We start from the raw sequence: 16,972 nt of genomic DNA, 5'->3' as shown, positions 1-16,972 counted from the left end.
CAAGACAACAGTGGCGTGGCTGTATACAGAGCCCATCTTCGGCGCCTCCTTTTCCCAGTCCTTTTTATCATCTTGGATGATACACAGAGAATCAATCCAAACATACTCGTGTTGCAATGCAGCAGCCAATACGATGGCTTCATGAAGCACAGGAGACATTTAACTTAATGGGATATTTGATTTAAGAGCCCGGATATTCTTCGTTGTCGTTTTCAAGGGGAAAGAAAACTTCCAGCAGTGGCTCAATGCGACATATTGATAAGATTGCGTTGGATTAACCTCCACCAATTTTACCGAAAGTAGCTCCTGCTTGAATTCCAGGGTGATATGTAGTAACCTCGCTGGACCTTCTAGTCTTGACGAAATTGCTGCCTTTCCTCTCCGAATCCTTCTTATCCAGCTGGACAAAGAGCTGCGCCATACACTTTTGGGGCTCTGAGCTTCTGATGATGGTGGTGGTGGTGAACCTAGGTGTCCCACCCGGGGTAATAGTTGATTTGAAAAATGGCATATCTCATGGTTGTCGATGCAGTGTTCTATCCAACTCTTCACTTTAAGGAGACCATCATCAAAGAGATCTGGGGATATATGAGAGCCTCCTCCAAATGCTGCCCACCCATTTGGTTTAACTGGGAAGTCAGGATATTAGCCACCTATGAGAATGATAGAGGTTCTTTCCTCACCTATGGAAGTATAGTATTCAATATCTATCAACGGTCTTCGGAACTTTGAGCTTGGGGATGGGTGAGGCTCGGCGGTCAGATGAAGCTTGACATAACGGTTGCCCTTCGGGAATGAGATCCAGGCATTAATTTCGCTCTCGTCAAATTCTTTTGTACTTGTGATTTCTTCTTAATATTCGTGCATCCACAGATTTCCTTCTTTCTTGTATGTTATGCCGTCGCTGGAGTGGGAGTTTAACCACTGGAATCTTGCCCAGGATAGTATCCACATGTATCGTTTTGATTGAACGCCTTCATACAGCACAGCACAGAATCCGCAAGATTTGATGCCAGAGTGAAGTTTGGAGAGCGATATGCTAGCATGATAATCGGCATCCTTCTCGCCCCTGTATTCGATCTCAGAGCCATAAGCGGGGTGAATGAATGTTACACAGTTGCCCGGATTTGGGTCCTCGTCGTCTCGGTGGATGATGATACTTCCCCTCGGGGTGTTGGTTCGTGAGCTATTTTTGTGTGGATTGATTAGGTAGCCTCTCTATAGATATTAGGCTGCGTGGGCTTACTCTTTATAATAGTTCTTTGAACCGGTTATTGAACGTATATATTACTCCCATCAAGTGTCTTTTTTGGGAGAAGTCCGCATCGATATATCTGGTTTTTCATGCCGGGTGCGATCTGAACATACATGCGATTTTCATCATATACCCTTCTAGCAAGCTCCATTTCGGACGCATTTAATTCTCTCTTTGGTTCGTTCATTGTCTGACGGGCGAATATGGCCTTTCTCTTGGACTGCCACGGTCAGGTCTGCATCTAAAGATGGATATTAGGACGAAAGGCCCCCTTATGGTACGATCTTAATGATGACTAAAATATTGACGAGTCGAATATATCAAGATATGTGGTGGAAGGGCGGTTGGACGATATTTAAGTTGAAGTGGGGTATCGGCTATGCAGTCTTTTTTTCAGCCCCCTGTGCCAAGAGAGCTTCAACCGCCAATTAGGTATTTATCATGTACTACTCTCCGTATTGCCCAATCAATGCCGCTCAGGTGAATTGGCCTGGAAATTAACTTGCGTGTCTGCAGTAAGCATGGCTTATTCTGAATCAAATGTACTATATAGTCTCCTAACCAGTTGTGTTTAGTACATACGACCATAGGGTGTGGAGAACAGGGCTTCCCGTCCGCTCAGCCGTACTTAAGCCACACGCCGGCAGGTTAGTAGTATGGTGGGTGACCACATGCGAATCCCTGCTGTTGTATGTTTTTTTCTTCTTTTTGGCTTGCATGTCTGTACTCGGACACAAATTCTACGATGAAATTTGCGAACAGTCTACTACCCGAGTAGCGAATTACTACTTCGCCAGCTTCTTTCCTCGCCACGCTTTTTTCGTCACCAGCACTTTGATGAAACGGGAAACGGTGTGACTTTTATCTACTTCTACATGCCTTATGTTGCAATCATGCTGGTTCACCGCAAATGACGAGATGGCACTATATGCGCAGAGAAGGAGGCGAGGACTGGCACGGATATGAGAGGACTGTCCGGTGGAGAGCTGTCCCATGGATCTACTAAATATGTCAATTAACCATGTACAAACCTCTGGCCTATAATGATATTTTGAGCGTTATTAGTATACTGGTACTAGTTGAGTTGGGCGCCAATGGCTGCTTGGGCGCTACACCGGGCGATCTGCATCGTACATAATCTTTGACAGTGTATTTGACAAGAGCAATTTCAAGATACGATAAATTTCAAAATTTAAGAGAAATTCTCAGTTTTAAAATTGATTTTGAGCAAGGTGAAAGCTATTTCGCTATTCCGATTTGTGCAAAGCATCCATCGTGGCCCTTCCAGATAGCAATGTCGACACATCCTTGAACGATAAGCAATAAGAGAACCCTCAAGCAACTTCAAGCCCATGTGGTCTGTTTTCGATCTGTCTGGGTCTAGATGGATCGCAAATCCAGGACCGCTTTAATGTCTTCATAGCTAATACCGGTATTCTGCTCTTGGACGAGTAAGTGGGCAGTTCGTAGGATATTTTTGATCTGCCTGCCATTCAACTCCAACTTTGCCAGCTCCGCGAGTTCTTCTTCAGAGACGTTACGCAGGTTCGAATCGCCGATGAATTGCGTCCAAATTTGCTTTCGGGATGTCGCATCAAGTTCTGGATAGCGAATGGATACGTGGATTCGAGACTCGAATGCTGGGTCCATGTTTTTGGCACGGTTGCTAGTCAGAAACAAGATACCCTAGTGTCGGTTAGATATCATGCTATATAGAAAAAGAGAAATTGAAATTCTTACCTCATAATACTCCAGAACTCTGAGGAAGATAGAAACCAGCTCATTTCTGGCGAGGTCAGTTGAATTGCGAGCTTCCATGAAAACATCCGCTTCGTCCAGGAGAAGAACAGCACCCCATCTTGGCACTATCTTGAGGATGTCCTTTAATCTATCTTCAACATCTGAAGGGTTTGTACCGAGGTCTCCCGCACTCAGCACATAAAGAGGCACTTTCATGACTTCTGCGACACCCTCGGCTGTGAGAGTCTTTCCGACCCCTGGCGGACCACTAAGCAGCATGATAACACCGCGTCCTTTGCCCTGAACAACGTCGTCAAAGTCATCCAGCTTTTTGGAGCTGGACTTGGCAACGGCAAGAATGAGCTTCTTCAAGTGATGCTGACGCTCCGGGAGGACCAATGATTCAAATGCCCTCGAATTCCAGGTAATGTCCGACACATTGCCAACAAAGAATTCCAGCCATTTCTTTTCCTTCAGTGCATAACCGCGCAGCACTGGCGTCGCGATCAGTCTTTCAGCGTCGGAAAGCTCATTTGACGTGGTAGAATGAAGATAAATCTCCTCGTCGGGGTTGAAAGTGTTAAAAGCATCTGTGTCGATCACAATGCGGCCTTTGATATTGAACTTGATCTGCCGACCGAAAAAGTATCCCTTTCCAGCGCCATCATATTGCCGGTAATGGTAACCCTTGAAGCTTTCCCAAAGCTTGCCCCGATCTATGAGCAGTTCTCGGATGGCAGCTTTGTCTTTGTGGTATTCCAAGGGGAAGACTGATAAATCTGTGATAGGACATGTGCCTTCGAAGTGCGGTAGACGAAATTCATACCTCGCGAGTCCAAAACGCGCCCCATCAAAGTCGACGTATGACCCTTTCAATTCAAAATTTCCCTTGCTATCGATATCACCCGGCCCACAGGTAAAAGCGCGAGGTCGACCATCCACAACACCCGTGAAGATAGTGTCACCGGGCTGGAATAGAGCCCAGAGCAAGTCGTGGGTCACAACACCATTTGCCATAAGATCCGACTTTCTCGCAATAGTATCCACCAGCTCTGTCTTTAGAGCTCCATAGAGTAGATCAACATGTTGTTTCGTGGATGGATCTTGCTCGGCCTCTCTGGCGGTAACGAATTCTTTCCACCGATGAACGAATGGCTTGAATGGCTGTTTGAACTCGACTCGATCAAGGAGCATGGTAATGCCTGGATATTTGGCTAGCACCGGGGTAAGGAACTTCTTGAGTGGTTCACTTTGTACCCGAATCGAGTGAATCTGGAGGCTCTTGCGACCATCATAGCATTTGGTGTTTTTCACAACGAGGGCGTAAGCGCTAGACTCAGCGCCTTCGGCCGGCTGGATGAGGTCTTCAGGGAGTTCCGTGGTCCATGAGGTGTTACCGTCCCGGTCTCGGTTGGTTCGATAGAGATTGTGTATCTCACAAATGGAGCCTGGTGAGGCGTTTTGGACTATTGGGTTTGATAAGGCAAATTCGCGAAGCATGCGAGACGGGATTATCTTACCGATTGAAGTGCTCTCCATATTCACTGGTTAATATTGGCGATGTGAAGACTCAAGAGAAAAAGCTCTGTTTAGAAACTGGTGGTTGGGCAAGAGACAAGCAGAGAGGAGAGAAGGAAGTCACTACGTACTACTAGTATGCATGGAAGGCACGTTGATGCCTGAGGCCAAGGGAACAGAGCCTCATTTCCACATCGACCAACCAGGATCCCTGTTACTATTAGTACCCAAAATATGAGTCACAAACGCCCAAGCTCCAGCTGTATCAAAAGTATAATAGTAAAAATAATTCAAAATAATTCAACGATAGAGACAAACAAAATCCAAAAAATACAAAGCAAAAACATACAACAGCAGGGATTCGCATGTGGTCACCCACCATACTACTAACCTGCCGGCGTGTGGCTTAAGTACGGCTGAGCGGACGGGAAGCCCTGTTCTCCACACCCTATGGTCGTATGTACAAGGCACATCTGGTTAAGGAGCTATATACTGGTAACCGAAAGATATGAGCGCCGCTTTGAGGCTCTCGCGGTGAATAGCAGATAGTAATTCAATGTCTACTGGGAGTACATGAGAGGAATGGAAACAGGGATAATACCATCTAGAGACCACAACTTTATCGATAACTTGAATACTGGTAGTAGGTATTGGTGGCCTATATTCTATCTAGACCAGAATGTGACAAGTTCGTCGAAGTCTTCTTCCCGCAGGTCCTTGCCGTCTCTCTCCACCCCCGTGATCTTGTGCCGCATGGATGCCGCCTCCCGTAGCAATTTTCTTGCCTCATCCTCCTGATTAGCTTCTGAAAGCACCTTAGACTTGAGGTATGAAGTCCGCGATATCTCCCGAGCATATGTTGCTGAGTCGACGCTCCAATTCTTGAGGGCCTGATCGATGAATCCGATGGCGTCGTCAAGAAGCCCGTTGCGAAGGCAATGCTGGGCCATTTTGTGGCAGACATCTGCAGTTCGATGATGGCGGTTGCGGATGGTTGACTGGTATTGCTGAAGGGCCCGTCGATGGAAATCTTCACTCTCCTTGATTCTTTCCTGAGAGAACCGCACGTTTCCAAGTGCGTGGAGAAGCGACCGGTCCTGCCAGCAAGGGTTGGAGCGTTAGCCAAGGGTCAACAAAAAGCAGAGTAAAACTAAAGTAGATACCTTACCTGAAACAATGGTTGTCCATGTCTCCATATTTTTCTACTCGATCTGCGAGGCCCATTTCTAGCACTTTAGACGCCTGTGTCAAGTCCCCCAGAAGCCACTTCGTCGTCCCAAGATTTACAAGGGCCAAAGAACGCTTTTCTTTGCTGTAGTCCGGGATTTTCTCGTACTCCCGTGCAGACGTCTCAAAAGATTCTTCCCCCTTTGTGTATTCGCCAGCCATCATCCATGATATACCCATCTGGTTATAAGCGCTTGCGAGTTTCTCGTCCACTGCTCCCAGTTTCTCTGCTATCTTTAAGCGTATCTCAAGGACTTTTTTATTATGGTCCATGCTGCTGGCTGCGTCATTTGTCCCGCTGGCGACTGCACCAAGTGTGTGTCGGATGTCGGATTCCAAGTCTTGGTGATCGATTTCTTTGCTGCGATTGCAAAGCTCTAGGGCCAATTCCAATAAAGGCTTTATGATAGGCGATTCGCCGCGTTCGTGTTGGTACCTTCATATGGGTTAGTAATCCACGAGAATCGTTATGTACAGAAAGTACCAGAAGGACCGCGGTAACTCACCATCCAGCGCGATTGAGAAGTCTAGCAAACTCGAAGTCACTGTCAACATATTCTTGATGCTTGAAGTGTTTCTTATATGCGTTCTCCAGGCTGATGACATGCGGGTAGAGTGCTTTAGATTCCTCCCATAGGTTGACATCATGACTTTCAACTTCTCCAACCGGCCAGGCCGCTGCGACCTTGGTGACCGCGTTTAAAAATACCATTCGTTGCCGCTCGGGTTCGATTTGGAGACGCACACCATCTCGCGTAACACGATGCATCCAAAACTCAGCCGTGTCCTGATTATGACGAAAAATAGAAGACCCGATCAGTTGCTTCCGAGCATTGAAAAAGGCAGCATCATCCTCAGGATACGAGGGCATATCGATAATAGTAGTATGTTTCATCAAGATCCTCTCCTGGATACTGTCTGGATCCAGAAACGATGAGATTTCCAAAATTGCTCGGGCAGCATCTGACAGCTTCTCCAAGACTGTTGACACGTTACTACGAGCTGGCAACTGTGGTTGTTGAACCTCCATCTTGTGGATTTCTCCAGCATCGTAAAGTCTCATAAACTCAGTATAGGTTAAAAAGTCGAGCCTGATTATGCCAGCCATCTGGGCGAGCGTAAGTGGCAGCCCACCTAGTAGATCACCGACCTGCCTTGCTTCTTCAAGCCGGCCCTGGATCCCCGTAAATTTTTGAACAAACAATCCAGAATCCTCTAGATCAAACGGCTGGACATCGACAGAGATCGCATGTGGCGAGAGGGCTGTCCTCGCGAGGGGGCTGCGACTAGTGATCAAGACTGCTCCGCTACTAGCAATTTCACGATATGGCTTCAGGATGTCAGGATCGTCGGCATTGTCAAACACAACCAGCCAGGAAGCTCTCAATTGGTTCCCGGTAGTACGCTCTGTCTTGAACGGGTTGCGAAGCCATTCAATTGCAAGCGCTCTATTGTTGATCTTGTCATCTGGCTCTCTAGGGTCCTGAATTTCTAACTTGATAGCGATCTGGGCGAAGTCCGATTCAAGTTTGGACATATCATCGGCTCGGATCCAAAAAACTGCATCGAAGTTCTTTTTGCGAGTAAACGCGTATTCCATGGCGATTTCTGTCTTCCCTAAACCAGGCATGCCGCATAATATTTCCACGCGTATTTGATCTGGCTGCGAAGATGGCAGCGTGTCATTTGAAGGGAGAAGGCAATCATCAAGTTTGCTTAGAACATCTTGTCTTCCGTAGAAGTCTTTGTTCCTCACATATGTGTCCATCATGAAACAAGGTATTTTGGGGTCACGTTGTTCCACAGAAAAGAACTCAAGGAGAGCCACGTGAGATTTATGTCCTGGCCTTGATTTAGTATTAACGCAAGAGAGCGTCCTAGGATCTGGCTGACTGGAAACTTCGGATTTGGAAGCCTGTTGCATGGCATCTGAGGCGAAATGTCAGCAATGGATAGTCTATGATAAGTGTATTTAACTCACATATATGGGGCTGGTTCAGCAATGAGTTGTCGTTCGTCGGTTCCCTCAAAATCTCTACATCGTGAGATTTGCCTATATTAGTTCAGTAAGCCAGATCAATGATGCCAAGAGCAAATATCGTACCGTGGAGTCCAAGTTGAATGACTGACACCAACCAGTGCCGTATCTGCAAGATTGATGCCCCATGTTCCTCACTCATAGAAGGAAGTTGAATGTGGTCGAGCGGCACGCCGATTCTATATTCTGAAGACGTTTTTATTGAACATAAAGGCTCGTCAACGATCTAGTAGGAGGCGTAGAGTTAGCTCGCATCGAATTCTTTGAACGTGAAGTAAATTTGGGCTCGAACAATTGACTTCCTTGACCTATGTATCAAAGCCCTGGTGTCCCTGATTGGAGTATCTCTCTCTTCGAAGATCGATAATATATTCAAACGTAAATTCGCCAAATTGAAACGATCCGCGATGCCGAGAATCAAGCGGAACTCCCTTTTTAGTCGTCTAAGGGACTTACTACTTAATGCCGTGCCATTGTTGGTATCAAGCTTTAGAATGCGGGTGAATCGATCACCAAGTTCCTCATCGCCTCCTTCGAGGCGGTGCGGAGTACCAAGGAACACAATGCCGGCCACAACGTTCAAGAGGTTGGGGTACTGGCTGTCTGCCGTTCTAGAGAGATAGAGAGCCTTTAGACATCAGCATATTGCACGCCTCGTGGCTATTAACTGAGAATTGGGTCATCGCACCTCTTTGGCGATAGCACCGCCAAGGCCATGACAAATGAACAGTAGAGTTTGCGATTCCTTAATATTATTAGTAAATGGACAAAACGAGGAAAGTGAGGGTTACCTTTTGGTTATCTAGAAAAGTTCGAACCTTTCTAAGAAACTCGGCTCCCTCATCTAGGAGATGCTGCCAGGAAAAGTGGTCGCTCAGGGACGCATGATAATCGTAAGAGTGAATAGTAACCCCAATGTCCCGTTGTGCGAGCGCATCTGTCCAAGCCTGATTGCAGAGGGACCAGGATTCACAAGCAAGGGTCCCTACTCCCGGTACGAGAATTATGCTTAGATAATGAGATACTGTACAGCATACAGTTAGGGGCGAGGGGGGGCTTACTGGATATTCTGGGTACCCTCTTTTACTACTTTAAGCCTCCGCAAGGAGCTCGGTTGAGATGACGATGAGCTTCGAGCCCGAGGCATATCGATCGCCTGGGCTGGTCTCTCTCTATGCTGCCAAGTCAAGTTGAGTGTAGTACGAAGAGGATGCAAGAGAGAGATGGATGGCTTATACCGGCGGTGATCGGAATTCACTTCTCTCAAGGTCAAGGATAGGAAATAGCGACCTGATAGTAGGAAGGGTAGAGCCTCATAGTGCCAACACACCACTTCAAACTGAACTACAGAAAGGTTTTGATGAGGCGAGGTTGCACATCTTGAACAACCTCAGTTGCTGTACTCCGTACACCCGTGCCCATTTAATACACGGCTCAGGTAGGAATTTGTTCCCAATCTGAAAGACAACCCTGCATAGAGCCAATCAGATATACTGATCAAAGAAGTTCCAGGAGGCACGGATCCTCGGTCGTCCCGGAGGCAATCACGTAGAACGAATAGTTGAGCGAGATTCTTTCAATGTTGCCAAAGAATCCATGCGAAATTGGATGTTGGACGGACGAAAATGGAATAATAAATTCGGTGCATCAATCATAGTACTATGAAAGGTCTAATTCAAACACCAATTACTTTTCAAACATATCTCATCTCGGACTTGAACCTGATCAAGCAAGAGGCCAGCGATGAGTACGAGAAGCCCAGGTGATCACGAAGCGTGCCGCGAGGGGGCGGGGCCACGTCACCTAGTCTGTGCTCCCGCATGGTCACTAAGCCGTGTTTAGCATTCGCAGCGGATACCGCGGGTCCGCCGAGCTCCAATTCCCAGCTTTTGCTCGGAGGTTCCCAACAATCCCTGGAAGTCTTACGCGATGCACGTTATTCATAATAGCGCTACACGTGAGAACACCTAATGTAGGAGAAAGTGATCCCTTCTTGATATAGAGGAATATCCACATCAGAGCGAGCATTTTTGATGACTTCCTGTGCAACCTCAATCAATCGGTGTGAAATTGATTCCGTTTGAGACCTGCGATCGAATTTAAATAATAGAGGCTGTATACTCCGTATGAATGCCCAAAATAGATAAGGCGGAAAGAGGCGGTGTGTACAGTGGAGGGGTGAAGAATTTGGAAGGGGCTTCAAATAATTAGACCTATCTCGCCCTTATATATCCAAACGCGGCACTCTAAAGCAACGAGAAATAGAGGATTACTTGCTCAGAGCAACCCTGAAGGAGGATTTCACTCCAAACATACTCACTTGGCGGCTGAGGAACATGTATGTGCAGCTTGAAAGACTTAAGAACCGAACTTAGGCGCTCGCTTCTTTGGACTCCCGCGATATCTAATGCGACGCAGCCTTTCACATTACGACGATTACTCAACAATCGCTACCGCACATTCAAGGATTTGAAAATTAAATCTGAACGATGGAATCAAGCGCACATAAATTAGAGCAGCCCTGGAAGTCGGCTTGTGACAGCTTCGGTCAAAAGAGGGTTAGCGACAAGGATATCTTCTATGGTGCCGCTGTTGGCGAAAAGATGTCAGTACCGGGTTCCGCCGGGGAGGTTAACGTGACAATCCTGTATGATACAGGTGATTATGACAATGAGTAAGTCCTTGCAAATGAATAAATGCTGTGCTTACTAATCTGCAGATCAAGGAATACGCGGTGTCTCCGTCACGATCTGCCCGTTCAAGAGGCGTCTAATACGACCCGAAAGTGACGAATAGTGGATGTGTGTATCGGAAATCAAAAGTAATATAAATTTGAAGTTCTTGATATTTTTGATCGCGTATTTTACAAAAAAAATTCACAACCTGGGCACATTTGAAAACATCCATTGCACCTTCCATAGCTGGTCGGTCCGTTATTATAATTAGTATCATCATTATTATTATTGTTATTCTTTTTAAAAGATAATATCGTCCCTGTGGCCAACGGTAGCACAGATGATCAACTTCTAGCTCATAATGGCAGTCCGATTTTCAGCTACTCTAGTGCCCAGGTGGTAAATCCTAGCTTGTGACATCGATTTCACCAGATATAGTTACTGGCTGGATACAGCACTGTTAAATCCTCAACTCCATCAATTTTTTGGGCAGACTATGGAGCTTCTTGTGGAAGAATATGGAAATGACAGGCTGCCACCAGTAGGTTCTAATAAGACGGAGCTATTATCATGTGAAGACGAGGGCCCGCACCTCAATACTTTGCCTGGGTTGAACCTTTCCTGGAGCGCTAGGATGAAGGAAAAGAAGAATGTGGAACACCTAGGCAAATTTCAGCACATAATTGAATGATTGTGTAAGGTTGGCTTACTGACATGAACTCCCCTTGCTGTCTCCTTGGAGAAACACCCAAGCTTCGTTGGGCATTTGCTCACTGGCATAGTACCATTGATGCTGTGGGTGATATTCTAGCAGTAAGTTTTCTGTTTGAAAGTCCTGGAACACAACGTCCCCAGCGTGGAGAGAGTGTGGGTTGAGGCTGGATGCGTCACAGAGTGCCAAAGGCCAATCTTGAACCGGTCCGCGAATTGGTGCCCAAACACTGTGGTCAAAATTAGCCGTGGCCAAATTGGTTAGGGCTAAGCGGAGAAGGCAACAAACTTTATGAACTGATAATGCTTTCCAGGGAGACAGTGGATTCCATTTTTGTGATTCAGGCGACGGGCAAGAATGCTTGCCCATTCATTCGTCATGTCTTCGGGATATTAGCACTTGAACCTTTTGAAGAAATCATTTACCAACCAATGTGTGCTGCAGTCGTGGGCTGGTGGTCTTCATACGTAGTGTCTGTCGCTATTGGAAAACTCTCGCCCCGTTTCCGAACCTGCTTTCATTAGTCTTAGGCGGAGACGTGGCACATGAAGGCGAACGAACGAGAAACTCAAAAATTTGTATCCTGGATGGATTGAGCATGGATTTCAGGAGCCTGGAAACATTCGGTAAATATGTTTGAACAATCTTGTCATGGTCGTTGAAATCCTCGAAAGTCATGCCGGAGTCGAACGATTCGAGGGAGAAACCAGTTGTGTCCAGAGAAAAATCTTTTTCGCGACCCCGAATATCTTCGATCTTCTGGGGTTGGATTTCGGTCCTTATATTTGACCATGGGAGACCAGATGGCGGAACAAACTTCATTCTGTAAGGTTTCTGTTTATCGTACAAGACGTCCCTCGCGAGAAAGTCTATATTGCCTACGACAGCCATCGTGAGCACCGTGACCAAATTAGAGCTGTGGCAAAGGGTCGCGGTATTGGCGTGCGACTGAACAAATCAGATTAAGGAAGAATAGTGACTAGAGTAGACAGTCGAGAGAGCCTACTTGGAACAGTCTTGGCACCCAATCACGTGGTAATACCCCTGTTACTTTCGAAAAAACTGTTTGGTCCGGTACTCCGTACAAGGCAGAAATTCAGAGGGTGACTGCAGAAGTCTACGACAAATAATGTTTTAGAGGGCTGGATAGCATGCCTAGTTCCCTCTGACTATACCGGAGAGGGGGCTACTTTAGAAATATCCGCAGGATCAGCTGACAACTACAGATGCAGGCTGCTGCAGCCCAGCCTACACGGTACTGAAGTTCTTGCGACTCATTGGAACAACTCAATCTGGAGGTTCTGCTATAAGTGCGAATCATTCGCTGATCTAATATGCCATGACGAGAAGCCGCTGACGAGATAGTTCCTCTCTGACGATGTGAGAGAGGCAAATCACGGCCCAAATACCGTCCTGCTTCCCTGGCTTAGCGTCCCAACCCACTAGTCAAGACACAGCCACGCCGGATGTCCCTGTTTCTGTTGCTGCGCTCTCAAATCTGTGCATATTGTGAAAGTGGAATCACGGCCCAAATGCAGTCCTGCTGCCTTAGCTTAGTGCCCGGGTGAACCTTGGAGAAGTCTGTGCATATCGTCACATGTGACACGTGTCACTGCGTTCAGGTTCCGTGTTCATATTTTGAATGGGAAAACAGATGAGATGCTGAGCACAATATTTGCTGCTTGAATTTGGTCGCCGCTTTGACTGCCACATCTACGACCAAGAACTCTAATCCTGACCGTGCTAATGGTGTCTCTAGAGTGAGTGAAGGAGTGATCATTACGCCGGCTTACATGGTGGCTCCACTAGCTTCTGAGGGAACATCACAAGATCGAAATGAGTTTTTATCAGCGTCCTACCCGTCATACAACAGCCAATTCTTGAGAAATAGAAAAAGTACACTCCGATCGCCACACTGCTCTGCACACAGAGGTGAAGGTGCCAAATCAGCGGTGAAAATGATCTAGAATCCTCGTAAGAGTCACGTACCTAACTGGACAGCTCCAGTTCTATTTAGAGAATCCCTGATATACACCATACAACCTAAAGGATTATTTCCACCGTGATCACACTGACCTGTATTTAATTGATATTCAAGAGAAAATTGTACGGGATATGTCGGATTCTCAGAGTAGTAACCATGGATCAAAGTCAACAGATTTTGCATTTAGACAGTATGATCTGGTTCTAGAGTCGCTTCGTGCACGCCTGCTATACATCCTCCCGTACAACTCCTCCAAGCTCTCTTAGTTAAATCTTCTATCTCATCATGCTTTAACAGTGCCCAGGTAATAGCTCCTACGGCAAGAGATGCCACGGCCCATGACCAAAACGGCGGAGTGCTGCCAGGGTTGACCTCACGCACGTTCATACCAAACAACGAAGCCACAAACGACAGAGGCACAAAGAAGACGGCTAATTTAGTGAGCCTTGTCACGCTTTGGGCTTCAACCACAGCCTTTTCGGACTCGCGGATAGTCGCACTGTGGGCTGTTATGGTCATCCCCTGTACACATTCAGCCGCAAGAGTTTCGGCGTATGTAAGTGCCGCGCGATAATCTCCCAGAATCAACTCGACATTTTGTGTAGTAGACACCCTTACGTCGCTATCTGGCGCATTTCCTGGTATGCTCCGCTCATATCGCGACTCGATGGCATCGATAGTTTCTTTGAGGTTTCGAATGTGGCGCCCGAGAACTTGCTGATGATAGAGCAGGTTTGACAGAGTCGGACTGTTATTTCCAATAATATGAGAATGATTGAGTTCTTCTCTGATCTTGGTGTCCAGAACATCTAGGATTGCCATTTCAGACGAAACTGCCAAGTTGAAGAACGGGCTCAAGGCGTATAAGGGATCATGGACTGCACGCGGAGGATCGATATGTCCGTAAAGGTAGTTCTTCAAGAAAAATTCGGCCCTTGCAGAAGGCTCGGCAGATTGCGGTTGGCCCCTCATTGTTCTTGTTCTGCTGTTGGAGGAGATCCCGGGTTTGTGTAGCGATTTTGGCAGATATTTCAAAATAGAGTTTGTACGACTGCTACTACTCTGCCATGGCCATTTCATCTCATCACCTAGTTGTCTTAAACCATCATGCCAGACAATGCCCAGTCGGCCTTCCAAAGCGGAAGGGATGTAGATTGAGATCGATTGCTCTAACGAAAAGCAGACCAAGTCGTGGACGGAGAACTCTCGAGCAAACGAATCGCCTGCGGTCATATCTGAAGAGTTCAAGAGAGCAAGGTTGCTCGTATAGGTACTTATCTGCTTAAACGATTCCTTTCGCAAGGTATCTAATTCTTTCTGGTGCTTCATTTGCATGTCTTGGTCCTGCAAGCTAATTGTGGTGACTTGTAACGACAGCATATCCGAGTGGCACGATGGGCGTCTTTGTGTGGCGGCGGGCTTCGACAAGTTTCTTCCAGGTCTCGATGCAAACAGTAGATGCCTTCGGAAGAACTCAGGATCAATACCGAACCTTGCTCCTAAATGATTCAACCATTTTGCACAAGGATAACCGCGCAACAGGAGTAATGAAAAGGAGTCATTGTTGGGCATGGCTGTCTGACCAAGCTCCTCGAACTGCCCTATTGTTTCAAATGAGATTCGTGTCATATTTGCACTAGAAATGTTGTATAGGGAAACGAAGCAGCAAGTCGGATCAACTGCTGAAAAAGGTGATCTCAACCGTGGTGGTCTGGGGGTATACGGCTGCGAAAGGAAATTTGCGAAATCTCCAAAGTCGTCAACCGGGTACAGTGACTGCTCCGATTCTGTTTCTGCGCGATGACGGACTTTTCTAGCATATTCTTGAGCGGTGCCTACATTATAAAGGATGATTAGCATGTTCCAGGCAGAAAGAGTCGAAAGCGTACCTTCCCGGGTATGAAGCGGGGCTCTATTTTCATTTGTTTCCATTACGGGGCTATCTTGGTTGTTCTCTCTTCGCGCCATGCAGATGCTAATAGATAATATAGGTGGTCGCGATATGAGTCAACTGGGTGAGTATGCGTTTCTTGAGCACAGAGTGACTGAATCTCTTTTACACAGCCAATATTAAGGCGAGTTAAATTGCCATCAACAATCGGAGAGATAAAGGCTGAGTGAGAAACAGAGCAGAAGGCAACAGCAGCTCCACTTTACCTCTAGTAACAGTGCCCAATAACTAACTAGCTAGCTAGTCACTCCACCACCCAGAGCACGTATTATTCGACTCACGTAACCCTAGGTTCACCGGGGTGATTTCTCAGATGGGCCCCTGCAAACCTGAAACTCTCAACCATCTCCGCCTCTTAAAATACTCTACACAACACACTTAGTCACAACCTACTAACTGGCCAGAATGCATCAACGATTTTATTGGAGAGCGGTCGGTTGCAACTGCTTGTGATGCATTGGGGTTGGTAGTATTCAAGTTTGTCTTGTTTTTCGACAGGGAAATACTTCTAATACAACTGGGCTTCAATCTCTCTTAAGTTTTTTGGGATATCGAATTCGCTCAAGGTGGCAGGATTGAGATTTACGGTGGGACAACAAAAGTTTGTGGCCTCCATAGTTAACCTCGACTCCGCTTTCTTAAGGTACACTACGAGTAGCCTTGTGTCGCGTATATTACCTCAACTCGACGCGACGCGGCAATCGTATTGAATAAAAATCACACTGAATAAATCACAAAAAGAAGGGGGGAAACATACAACAGCAAGGATTCGCATGTGGTCACCCACCATACTACCTAACCTGCCGGCGTGTGGCTAAAACATAGACAGTAGTGCGGTGGGTGCCGCCTGGGTGAGAATGGGGTGAGCGCCGCTTTAGCGTCGCGCGACCCGGGTGATTAGGGTGAGTGCGCAATAGGCAGGGTCAGAACGGGGTGACACTGGGTGAGAATCACGCTTGTCATGCAAGGCTCGCTCTTGACCCTCCAGGCTGAAGTGAAATATACATCATTGGCTGGTCTACCACGACCTGAAGCACTACAGTAGCCACCTTCCATGCAAAGGACAATGACGAGTGGGTCCTTTTTACCTTGGTACATTCGAGCCAACAACTACATTGTTTATAATATCTAGAGATGGTCTCTATCATGGTCCTTCAAAGCACCAATTGAGTCAATCTTCTCCGAGACGACTACTAGACGAATGAAACGCTTATTCTGTTGTAGTTTAGGGGTTATCTTTTATTATTCTATTCTGAGGGAAAGAAGAGGCTAACTATATGTTACGGACCCTGCGACGAGAGGGGTCGAAATCACAAATGGGCCATCAAGAGCCAACCATTCTGCAACCACCATGACCGCCCGCAGGTCACGTGAAAATACCATAACGGAAACCATGGCATCCCCACTGGAGCAGCACGATACGCAATAACTGGGGGTGTCGAGGAAAAGACCACGAAGCTCCTTGCGAAGAGCTGGGTGCCAGGGGAGGGGCACTATCCCAAGGCAGGGTGCACCGTACGAATCCTACCGACCCACGACGGAACGATCCGTACGATGAGCCCCGCCCCACGGCGCGATAGGTCTGAGGGACGGGGCCTTCGCAAGACGAACCACGGTTTCTAGGCAGTCGAAGAAAACCGTGGTGGTTCCTACGGTAAGATCTGACGCAGGAACGAGAGGATCGCACGGCCGCCACATGCCGTCCTGTACGTTCGGACGGAACGGACCTGTCCTCGTGAAAGGAAGCGAATCCTCTCGACAGGACAGGAAGGATTAGATATATAAGGAAATCTCCTTACGCATATGTATTTAGTTCTTCGTGATCAGTCAATCTAAGTTACTACAGTATACAGTACCTTTGGATTGTTCTTC

The 16,972-nt window shown here is 46.9% G+C and overlaps 5 protein-coding genes across 5 annotated transcripts; 1 reads left to right on the top strand and 4 right to left on the bottom strand.

The window, feature by feature from the left end:
• Positions 1–852: 852 nt before the first annotated feature.
• N7509_000749 (uncharacterized protein) lies at positions 853–1,406 on the bottom strand (the record flags this gene model as incomplete). The annotated part of the gene is made up of 2 exons (XM_056625386.1): positions 853–1,186; positions 1,369–1,406. 2 exons carry the CDS (start codon positions 1,404–1,406, stop codon positions 853–855), a joined length of 372 nt encoding a protein of 123 aa, XP_056493968.1.
• Positions 1,407–2,635: 1,229 nt separating this feature from the next.
• Positions 2,636–4,534, bottom strand: N7509_000748 (ATP-binding protein; the record flags this gene model as incomplete). The annotated part of the gene is made up of 3 exons (XM_056625385.1): positions 2,636–2,941; positions 2,996–4,461; positions 4,516–4,534. The coding sequence occupies 3 exons, from the start codon at positions 4,532–4,534 to the stop codon at positions 2,636–2,638; spliced, it is 1,791 nt and encodes a 596-aa protein (XP_056493967.1).
• Positions 4,535–5,178: 644 nt separating this feature from the next.
• On the bottom strand, positions 5,179–8,495 carry N7509_000747 (uncharacterized protein; the record flags this gene model as incomplete). Its single annotated transcript, XM_056625384.1, has 6 exons — positions 5,179–5,610; positions 5,801–6,176; positions 6,247–7,669; positions 7,722–7,793; positions 8,235–8,389; positions 8,467–8,495. 6 exons carry the CDS (start codon positions 8,493–8,495, stop codon positions 5,179–5,181), a joined length of 2,487 nt encoding a protein of 828 aa, XP_056493966.1.
• A 1,772-nt stretch (positions 8,496–10,267) lies between these two features.
• On the top strand, positions 10,268–10,567 carry N7509_000746 (uncharacterized protein; the record flags this gene model as incomplete). The annotated part of the gene is made up of 2 exons (XM_056625383.1): positions 10,268–10,452; positions 10,498–10,567. 2 exons carry the CDS (start codon positions 10,268–10,270, stop codon positions 10,565–10,567), a joined length of 255 nt encoding a protein of 84 aa, XP_056493965.1.
• Positions 10,568–13,332: 2,765 nt separating this feature from the next.
• On the bottom strand, positions 13,333–15,081 carry N7509_000745 (uncharacterized protein; the record flags this gene model as incomplete). Its single annotated transcript, XM_056625382.1, has 1 exon — positions 13,333–15,081. The coding sequence occupies one exon, from the start codon at positions 15,079–15,081 to the stop codon at positions 13,333–13,335; it is 1,749 nt and encodes a 582-aa protein (XP_056493964.1).
• Positions 15,082–16,972: the final 1,891 nt, after the last annotated feature.

This window comes from Penicillium cosmopolitanum (genome assembly GCF_028827165.1).
Source record: "Penicillium cosmopolitanum strain IBT 29677 chromosome Unknown utg000003l:1.0-3747932.0:1.0-3751027.0, whole genome shotgun sequence".
Taxonomy (NCBI): Eukaryota; Fungi; Ascomycota; class Eurotiomycetes; order Eurotiales; family Aspergillaceae; genus Penicillium; species Penicillium cosmopolitanum.
The sequence above is the reverse complement of the archived record's forward strand: the minus strand, read 5'-3'. Positions and strand labels throughout refer to the sequence as shown.